At 38.1% G+C, this 10,079-nt stretch overlaps 2 protein-coding genes across 4 annotated transcripts; both read left to right on the top strand.

Moving 5' to 3' along the window:
- Positions 1 to 445: 445 nt before the first annotated feature.
- Positions 446 to 8,992, top strand: gra (granulito). 3 transcript variants are annotated; one of them, XM_026293942.1, is made up of 7 exons: positions 446 to 559; positions 7,384 to 7,466; positions 7,571 to 7,623; positions 8,030 to 8,087; positions 8,290 to 8,396; positions 8,486 to 8,544; positions 8,702 to 8,992. In XM_026293942.1, the coding sequence occupies exons 2-7, from the start codon at positions 7,385 to 7,387 to the stop codon at positions 8,730 to 8,732; spliced, it is 390 nt and encodes a 129-aa protein (XP_026149727.1). In that variant the 5' UTR covers positions 446 to 559; position 7,384; the 3' UTR covers positions 8,733 to 8,992. The 3 variants fall into 3 exon arrangements, with proteins under 3 accessions (XP_026149727.1, XP_026149725.1, XP_026149726.1); XM_026293940.1 differs by lacking the exon at positions 446 to 559 and adding an exon at positions 6,298 to 6,365; XM_026293941.1 differs by lacking the exon at positions 446 to 559 and having other exon boundaries at positions 6,381 to 7,466.
- rbm12bb (RNA binding motif protein 12Bb) lies at positions 452 to 5,902 on the top strand. Its single transcript, XM_026293939.1, has 2 exons — positions 452 to 3,492; positions 3,585 to 5,902. The coding sequence occupies exons 1-2, from the start codon at positions 3,461 to 3,463 to the stop codon at positions 5,494 to 5,496; spliced, it is 1,944 nt and encodes a 647-aa protein (XP_026149724.1). The 5' UTR covers positions 452 to 3,460; the 3' UTR covers positions 5,497 to 5,902.
- Positions 8,993 to 10,079: the final 1,087 nt, after the last annotated feature.

Below are 10,079 nucleotides of genomic sequence, written 5' to 3'. Positions count from 1 at the left end.
CTCTATTGGTCAGAAGTTTGTCAGGATGAGAAGTAAGTTATCTGTAAGAAATAAAGTCTTATCTTTTGTAGGTTAAAACCAAGATGCACACTCTGGAATATTTATTAGTTTTTACTAACCAACATAGGAAAAGACATACTCTAGGGCAGAATATCAGAAATAGGGAAGTGAAGACTGTTCATAATAGGGGACAAACAATTACAGGTAGGAATGGCTTTCTTTAAATGTTTACATTAACCAGGTAATGTAGACTCTCAACGACCTTCTGTAGACATAGGCCTAGTGATCATGGATGAATGGATTAGCATATTAGATTTGCAGAAATTGCCACCTAATGTACACGCTTCAGTGCAGTAGGTGGCGCTATGCACCGTTCATGTCAGTTTGCAGCTCGCCAATGGAAGTAAAGAAGAAGAGTTGTTTTTTTTTTTTTCTTCTTTTGGAGGGGGCGGGCATGCGCTGTGAGAAGACAGCGGAGCGACGTATGAGTTTAGGCCGAATTGATCTGAATTAATCCGCTATTCTTGGTTTGTCACGAGAACCAGTGATTGTCTCTTGTGTAAGTTTTGTCCTGGGCTAGGCAGCTGCATTTTGGTGTTATTTATCCAGCAGGAAACGCTCATCGCCGCAGGTTAATGTGGGCCATTGAATGAGCTAACGATTAGCTCACAGAGGCCTAGTGGGCTGGTTAGCTAACGTTAGCTTGGTGTTTAGTCAACGTTAGCTTGGTGTTTAGCCAAGCTTTGTTTCGACTGACGGACTGTGTTAGCAAAGTAAAAACTGATCACATCGTCACTGTGTTTTCTGATTGTGTTTATCGTTACAGTTCGCTATGCAATGCCAGTGTCTGCAAAGGCGACAATATTAATAGCTATGTGTTTGTTCTGTGGTGTTTTCTTTTAAAAAATGTTAGCCTTTGCCCAATGGCTTCATTTGCGTGGATGGATCAGTAATCATGCTATATTGGTATTTCATTTTAGCTTCATAATTTGTGGACTTTGGTTCAGAGGCCTAGAAGCACACAGTGAGCCTTGTCTTCATAAAAGATTAAAGAAACCCTAAAGAATACAGTGGCTTTGTGAAATTAGACCAATATCTCATTAATACGTACAAATTACATTGCTGTTAACCATTTCACAATTCATGCAGGTGCTGTTGCAATTTTAAATGACGTCTTCTCTGCCTTCCTGGCTGTTTTCATTATACAATGTCATATTGCATCGATTTACATAGCAAATTTAATGAAACATGAGACTGTACTGTTTTTTAAGTTAACTTTGTTGACAGCATTAACTTCAGCATTCAGCTGAATTCCATTTGAGCATTGGTGTTCAGGAAATCACTAGGATAATCCAATAACATGATTGTTGTTGGTGAACTTTTTGACAGTTTTAACGTTTTGCTGACTTGAGAGTGGAAGACACGATAGCAGATAAATGCACCATTCATCTATGCTAAATTAAGTGTTTCATACCACTGAATTGTTGGTCCTGGAACACCTGTATACTAGTTAAAAACAGTAAAAAATATTTGATATGATGAGGAACTCTGATGAAAAGACAAAAGAGGTAAATCCATTTGTACTAAAGTGTCCTGAAGAGGACATGGTGCTGAGGCACAGAGCAAAGAGACCTGGAAAATGTAAAAAGTTAATACACTGGTGGTATTGGATAGTAAGATAAATGTAAAAATATCCAATCCACAACTGTTTTTTTTTTTTTTTTTTTATTAATACTATACATGAAACATTTTGCAATCATTTTGTTGTGGATGACTTATTGTTTGACAGAGTGGTGCGTTATTGTTTGTGGTAGATTGACCTGTTTTGTTTAGAAAGTGTAAACATTTTTGCAAAATATTACCAAGCTAAAATATGGCTAGATACCTTGGGAGATAATTGGTACTAATAGATGGTGTAAGGAGATAGTAGTTGTTTAACCTAAGTATGTCGAATCACTCGTATGGTCCATAACTAAAATATGATGCACATGCGTTTAAAATAAATAGATGGACATCAGCCACACAAAGTTTTGATTCTTTTGGCATTTGCTAAGACAGTGTTGTTTAGTGATAAATGCTGTGATTGTACATCATGTATCATTATTTTCATATTGATTTTATTAAGTTCTTCACAGTTGAAAAATGTCTGTGAACCCCTAGGTTAATAACATCAACAGATAACCTGAGTTATAAGTTAGCTCACCTGAAGTCCACTGAAGTCAGTGTGGATTTCAACTACTTTCATTCATATATAACATTCAAACTTTTTGAGCTTTACACAAGAACCATGTTGTGAATATGTAATAGATGTGTTCAGCAGACAAAAAAGACTAATTATTTGTATATTGTTCATTGCAGTTTTCTACAGTTCTGACTTAGACGAAAAAATCACATTTTATGACAATTTAATGCAGTAAATGCCCAAACCTAAAGTGTTCACTTATTTTGTTCTTGTCAGTGTACAAATTGGTTTTTGATGCTATGTTTTGATAATGGTAATATTGTCCATGATGCATAGTTGCTGTGTACCTGTTCAAGCACTTCCTTCCTTCAAGTCGCCATTTCAAGAATGAATTTATGACGGATCGACAAGGCTGCCCTATTCCAAAGACCCCAGGAAATGAATTGGAGAAATACTTATTTCAACCTCGGTGTTATTGATTACTTCTTTGAATAAGTGGAAATGTTAGGTGAAGTGGAAATATTAGGTGATAAAATTGTCTACTTTGTCCTTGTGTGCAATGCCTTGATGCATTGTAAATGTTGGTTTTAAGGGAAGGGTCATGAGCATAATATGATGGCAATGTTGATTCGCCTGGATTGTTGCATTATGAGAGGTGATGCATGTTCAATCTGTTAGTCTTCAGTCTTTGATAAGCTGTGTTTTAATAAATTGGTGGCATTTGAAACGTTTCACTTGCAAGATGCCTATTTACCGATTTATGAATCAATTATTGCAGTAGTGGTTGTCAAATTTCTGTGGTAATTTAGGTATGTGGTGTCGTATACTAAGATTCTCAGTCATGCAGGGTCATGAGGTGGTGTAGTATGATATTATGAATTTTGTTCATTTTGAATTGTTTTCCAGTTGTGCAGTTAATTTAAAAATGTCAGGAAAGATTGATCTGGGTTAAAAAAAGTTAAATGATTGTGGCAGACAAATTGTTAGATTGTAGTAGTATTTTGATTTTCTACTATATTGTCATTTTAAGCTAGTGTTGGGCTGTATTTTTGGATGTAGTGATAAGTGCTATGCCAATAGTGGTTTCTAAAAATATGTCATAATGAAGAAGTTGTGGTAAAGTGTAGAGTCTTGTGGAACTTGATTAGTATGTTTAATGAAATTTTGTTGGTATCTGTAGTTCATACTGTACTTCTTTTATCTAGTTGGTTTTTCAACACAGGGTAAATGCTTCAAGCTGGCTGCTGTGGGCATTGATGGTAATGGTGTCCCTAGTCAATGATGACCTTTATCTCACATTGTTATTCAGGTTCAGTGGTGCTATATTGGAATACCAGGAAACCGACGCTGAGCTAGAGAAGCTCTGTTGGCAATAATGCTTTTTATACCCTTCTGTCTACAGGTCCTGTTGTTTGTGGTTCAGCATGGCAGTCGTCATCCGTTTACAGGGACTGAGAGTCACAGCAGGTTCTGAGGATATTCGCAAGTTCTTCACTGGCCTCAAAATTCCAGATGGAGGGGTGCATATAATTGGTGGGGAGCGAGAGGAGGCTTTCATTATCTTTGCTTCAGATGAAGATGCAAGAAGAGCCATGACACGGTCAGGAGGTTGCATTAAGGATTCACCTGTTACATTGCTACTAAGTAGTAAAGCAGAGATGCAGAGTATGCTTGAAAGAAGTACAAAAAATGTCAACTTGGATCAAAAAAGGCGATTTGAAGAAGATGCAAGACGTGCTCGAAGATCTTTGGGCCCTGAAACAGGCAGGAGATCAGGAAGCATGTCGGGCCCTCCCCCTCACCATAGGGCTTCAAACAATAATGATGACTTCTTGTGTGTGTTTCTAAAAGGATTGCCTTTCTCTGTGACTGAAAAGGAAGTACGTGAGTTTTTCAGTGGTTTGCTTGTTGATGAAGTTATCTTATTGAAAAATAGATATGGTGTAAACAACGGGAAAGGTCTTGTCAAATTTGCAACGAGAGAGGATGCAAGTGAAGGTCTGAAGAGAGATAGGAGGTATATCGGGTCAAGGTATGTTGAGGTTTCGACGACAACAGTAGATGATTGGCGTCGGGCTACGCGTAGAGTGCCGGTTGTCAGCAGGGAGGACAACTTTGAAAGGGAGAGGTCACCTGTTCGCAATCAGAGGAATCCACAATCTCACAGGTCACAGTCACCTTTGGCCCAGAGGTCCATGGCTCTTTCTGATGAAGAGTACTGTGTATTGTTGGACAATCTTTCCTATGCTGTGGAAAAGCAAGATATCAAAAAGCTTTTTCAGTATGCAAAGCTTCAGGATGACCAGATTTTGCACTTAATTGGAAGTGATGGGAGAAGAACTAGATCTGCGTTCGTGCTGTTCAAGAGTCTCCGTGACTACTGTGACGCTATAGCTAATGAAAAAAGACCCTTTTTTAATCGCTGGGTTTATGTCCGCCCAATCTCAAGAGAGAACATGATCGCCCTTCTGGAGTCTCAGAGCATGGATGTTCAAGCTTCTGGAGATTCTGAACGGTTTCAGGAGCAACTGCCATCCAGTGATGGTTATGACTCTGAGAAGGTTTGTCTGTTTGTACGGAACCTGCCGTTTGATGTGCGGAAAGTTGAGGTTATGGACTTCTTCCTTGGGTTTGATATCACAGAGGACAAGGTGTTTTTACTGCATGACCATAAAGGTGCTGGGGTTGGAAAGGCTTTGGTTCTTTTCCGGTCTGAGGCAGAGGCTATGGAGGCACTCTCTCTAAATGGACGACGCTTTCTTGGATCTGAAGTCATATTGAAATGCATTTCACATTCTCAGATGCAGCAGTTGGGTACTGAACCACCAATGAGGCAAGAGCCAGGTGAGCAAGATCCAAGAGATGACAGGTACTCAAGCCGGAGCAGCGGGTCATCCTATCACCCAGACATGGACTACCCTGAATTTATGATTTCTCATGATAGTAATATACCAGTGACTAATGAACATTCTCATGGAGGCTGTTACAAACCATTTGCAGTAAGCACTTGTGCTTCACATGGAAGAGGTAATGGTGTTAGTGGCCGTTTTGGTTCCTCAGTGCAGCATTTTGATGGTTCCACCTGTGTAAAATTGGTCAACTTACCATTCCAAATCAGAAGTGAAGAAATCTATGACTTTTGCTATGGGTATCGCATTATCCCTGGATCTGTCTCACTGCAGTATGACCAGAGTGGTAAACCTAAAGGATCTGCGACTGTAGTGTTTGAGTCTCGTCAGGAGGCATTAACAGCAGTTGCAGAACTGAGCGGAAGACCAATAGGTCCTAGAAAAATACAGCTACTACTTGTGTGAAATTGACATTACTTTTTATGTTACCGAGGATGTGGCTTGGATACAATGCTGATTCAAACAAAGTTGATTTAGGGAAGCAATTGCCTTTTCTGTCTCTTTTTGATTAATGTGGAATATGTAGAATACAGTGCATTTGCCTATATTTTTTTTGTAACTCAGTTTTGTTTATTGTGATTAGGCAGTACAATGTCTTTTTGAGGCTTGGTTTTCTCAAAATATTTTTATTCATTTTGCAGCACTGAAAAATTGGATATAAATCTAGTTGCATGTTTGTATTATTGTACAGATTGTAAACTACATTTATTTATAAAAAATACTTTTTTTTTTCACAGATCTGTCACTTGGAGTGCAAACATTTTGCTTTTTGACCTTCTGTAAATAAAGTGCCATTTAATCACCATATAAATCAAGGCTTTAATATTAATGATGAACCTTTTCTGTTTTTTTTTTTTCTCATGACAAAATGTTAATTTAGGGTATACAGTATTTTTTTAATCATTTGGTCTATGAGTAGAATTTTGAGTGTAACATCCTCTTGGCCCACTGATGAGATGGAGTTTGACACCAAGAGCAGCACTGATGCCAGGACACACCTGAGTAAGGTGCAGGAAGTTCCCCAGTCGTGCACTTCGGAAGTTAGTTTCAACATGTTTGCAGGCCTTTATAGATTAGTAGATCAGTTGTTAGATTAAAATGCAGCAAGCTCTAAATTCAATTTTTCAAGTTGCCTAAGCTGTGTATATGCTAAATATTTTATTTTGAAAGTTGTGAACCGGAAGTTATGGTTTTACTTTAACTAGCATCGGTGCTCCACATCAGTGAGGCGAACAGGCAGAAAACCACACTGAGGGAGTTGTGTAGAACTACAGGTGATAAATGAAACATGTCTAATTTCTAAAAACAATGCAGCGATGAGAACGTCCTTGTTATTCCTTAGGACAGTGTAAGCTAGAGATATGCTGTTACCGAGTTCAAACTTTTGCATCGTTGTCAAGTTGTATTTGTGTCAATTACTGTTTTCTGCTTTATCGTCTCATTGCCTTAACGTCAAGTTAATGTTACAATGGGAAATGCTGTGGGATTTCTAGACGGTCTTTTAACGTAGTTATTATCATGGTTAGTAATGTAAACACTAAAGCTAGCAATAGCCGCTCGTCGTTATCGTGCAGATTTGCCATGAAACACATTAACTACAACACAAATCTAACGCCTGATTTCAAAGTTGCTTCTACAATTGAATCGAAAAAAAGTTTGGAAACGTGTTCTACTACCAGATGATTAATTTATGCAAAGTTACCTTGCAGCTAAGCTACTAAACTCAAGATAATAGGGTTAAAAGCAGTTGTTTCTGTAACTTATAACATGTTAGCTGTTAAGCTACACCCAGTCTGGGGCATCTCAAAACAGTCCGTGCAGTCCATGTTTCTTTTTCTAGCATTTTAGATTTTTTTTAAAGAAATCAGTTTGAGAAAGTTGACTACTCTACTATAAAATTATGTAAGAAACCTATTATCGAGCCAGTTTGTAGTCTAAATGCTTTTGCATTACAGCTATGAAGATAAGATGAGCTTTATTCATCCCCAAAGGGAAATTCAGGTAAATTGATGAATTAGGGCAGATAAATTGAAACCCACATCTAAATCATAATCCGTATTCACTTCTCAGGCTTTTAAACAAAACAAGTATTTTTGACATGCAGCCAACAGCCTTGGTCCACAAGAGGGCCCCTAAAGGTCCCAAAACCCACTTTTGAAAGCACAGAAAAATCATGTCAAAACATTTGTAATGTCTGCCTGTATTAACACAGCACTGCTCAGAATAAATATGAAGAGCAGGACTTGTAGACTATAGTAGGCCTAAAACACATTTAAACCTTATTGACACCAGCATGGAGGTATCAAGGAGAAGAATCCTCCAAAAACACCTGGAGCCTGCGAGACCCCTGCGTCGCTGCCTGCATGTTAACATTGGTAAGCAGTCTATTCCAGTTGGTATATGATCGAAGATGTTACCTTCAATTTTTTTGTGTTCATATTTATTGGAGTGTCAATATGAGTTTTCTGTCTTCATTTAGAGCCCCAGTTCAATACTGCTACATATGCACTGATGAAGGAAGTGGAACAAGAGGTAAGAAATAATTTGAATTTTAGAGTTGCAGCCAGTGATATTTTTTCATACATCCATTGTCTCATCCACGATTTTCAATTAATTATCTATAAAATGTCAAAAATGGTAGAAGTGCTTGTCAGATCACAATTTCTCCAAGTGAGGTCTTTGAATTGATTATTTAGTCCAAATAACAGTCCGAAACCCAAATATATTCAGTTTGCATTAATGCAGAACTGAAAAGCATTAAATCACCATATTTCATAACTTGAAACCAACCAATCAGTATAGTTTTTCAATGCTGTTTACACACTCACAGCTTTGTTTTTAATTACAATTACCTCAAATAACCAATTTGGGTACTAAGCACTTGATTTACACGCTGTCACATGTTTCTAAAACAGCTTTATAATTTTGTAATCAATAGAGAAGTGTTGGCATTGAGCAGTTCTACAAAGTTGTCAACCTCCACAAACCAAAAAAAGGTAAGACTGCAGGTTTTAAATGACACATTACAACTATTGAAATATGTGCAACTCTGCTTATTTGCAAGCTGAAGACTTTTATTGTAAAGCTAGTGTTTTTACTTTTTCCCAAACTGTTACATACAGTAGTGGTGTGGCAGGTGGCGCCAGACTAACAACCTTGATTTCTAATGTTCATTTTAATATATGTATTTTTTTGTAGGCAGAATATCTTACACAAGGGATTTTTTAATTGAGCTGGCAAATTGTCCTGAGGCCATGAAGAAACCGGAATTCTTGCCAGAACACCCCATAGTTTTAACCAAGGCGGTAGGTTTGGTATTTGTATTAAGTTTTCTTGTGGTAATGTCACTGAACTCTCAATATTCACAACTGTTTGGATAAAATTATGTTAACAGAGAGATCCTGGACATCTAAGGCTTAATGAAAAGTGGTGGAATCCTGGAAAAGAAGAAATGTGAGTTTAATTATAATCTAAATTGACTTTGGTTGATAGTGCTAACTTTAACTAGGGATTTTAAAAGCGAATTAATATTTCACATTGGTGTAAAAGTATAGTTTTCACACAGTCTGTATTACTAATTGTCTTATCATTGTCATATTTTTGTTTTTAGGGTGGAAGAAAGGCTTCACTCACCTTATTAAGTAATGTACACAGGTGTTCAACATTCACCCCAGAGTGTTTCTGTTGTTTGTTTTCTTGTGGAGTTTTTGGTAGAATTTAACTTGTGACATTTTCATTTTGCATGTTTAATATTTTGCACGAGACTGATAACCATCTGAAGTGAAGTCATAACACTTAAATGCCACTTTATTATCAGCGTGGTCTTTTTCTGCTGTGTAATATTTTAACTAGGGTGAAATATTTATTGTGTGGGAATGATTAAAGCTGAAGAACCAATTAATGGTGGTGGTAAAGTTTGTTTTTTTTTCAAGAAACTGAGGGGCAAAGTTGCAATTTTATGCATATTGTCACTCATCATCTTAGGGTCATTAAAGAAGCCCTATCTGTGTTGACAGTGATAAAATTGTCAACACCTGTGTTAGCTGAGCTCATGTCAGCATTGTGATTTAACATGGCTTGCTAAACATGTTAATTTCTTCTGTCATAAACGACTTTGGTTCAGCATTGTTGTGAGTTGCTATTTTATTTCTGACAAGTGATTAAAGCGTGTAGCTGCAATAATGAGCATTTATTCAATTCAATTCAGTGTATTTGTACAGCGCCAAATCACAATAAAATCATCTCAAGGCACTTTACACAGAAACCCTACAAATCTCTCACGAGCAGCACTTGGCGCGAGTGGAGAGGAAAACCTCCAGCAGAACTGGGCTCAGTTTGGGCGGCCATCTGCCTCTACCGGTTGGGGTGAGTGAATAGAGGAGAGAGAAAAGAACAGCAACAATAAACAACAAATAGACACTGCAGGTTGGTGGGGTCAGTAACTGCACATCAGCAATATACAGCTCCAGGACCAGGGACACCTGCAGAAGGTACTGAGAGAACAGAGAGAGAGGGAGAGAGCACAAAGTTAATGACATTCAATGGAGGAATATACAGGGGGGAGGAGGGGAGGGTTAGGGGAGGGGAGCTCAGTGCACCGATGGTCCTCGGGCAGTCTAGGACTATAGCAGAATAAGTAAGGGATGAAGAGGAAGGTTTTAAGTCTAGCCTTAAAAGTGCAGAGAGTGTCTGCCTCCTGAACCCAGACTGGGAGCTGGTTCCACAGGAGAGGAGCTTGATAGCTAAAGGTCTGCTTCCCATTCTACTTTTGGAAACTCTGGGAACCACAAGTAGACCTGCACTCTGAGAGCAATGTGGTCTATTGGGATAATATGGTACTATGAGGTCTTTGAGGTATGAAGGAGCTTGATCATGAAGGAATATTATAAGCATTGTTATTGTTTATATTGTATATGCATCACTGCAGTTGTTTTGTATGGTCTTTTTTCTCTTTTCTGTTGACTCTCTTTCTCTTCCCCTATCCCTTT

This window comes from Mastacembelus armatus, chromosome 16 (genome assembly GCF_900324485.2).
Source record: "Mastacembelus armatus chromosome 16, fMasArm1.2, whole genome shotgun sequence".
Lineage (NCBI taxonomy): Eukaryota > Metazoa > Chordata > Actinopteri > Synbranchiformes > Mastacembelidae > Mastacembelus > Mastacembelus armatus.
The sequence above is the reverse complement of the archived record's forward strand: the minus strand, read 5'-3'. Positions and strand labels throughout refer to the sequence as shown.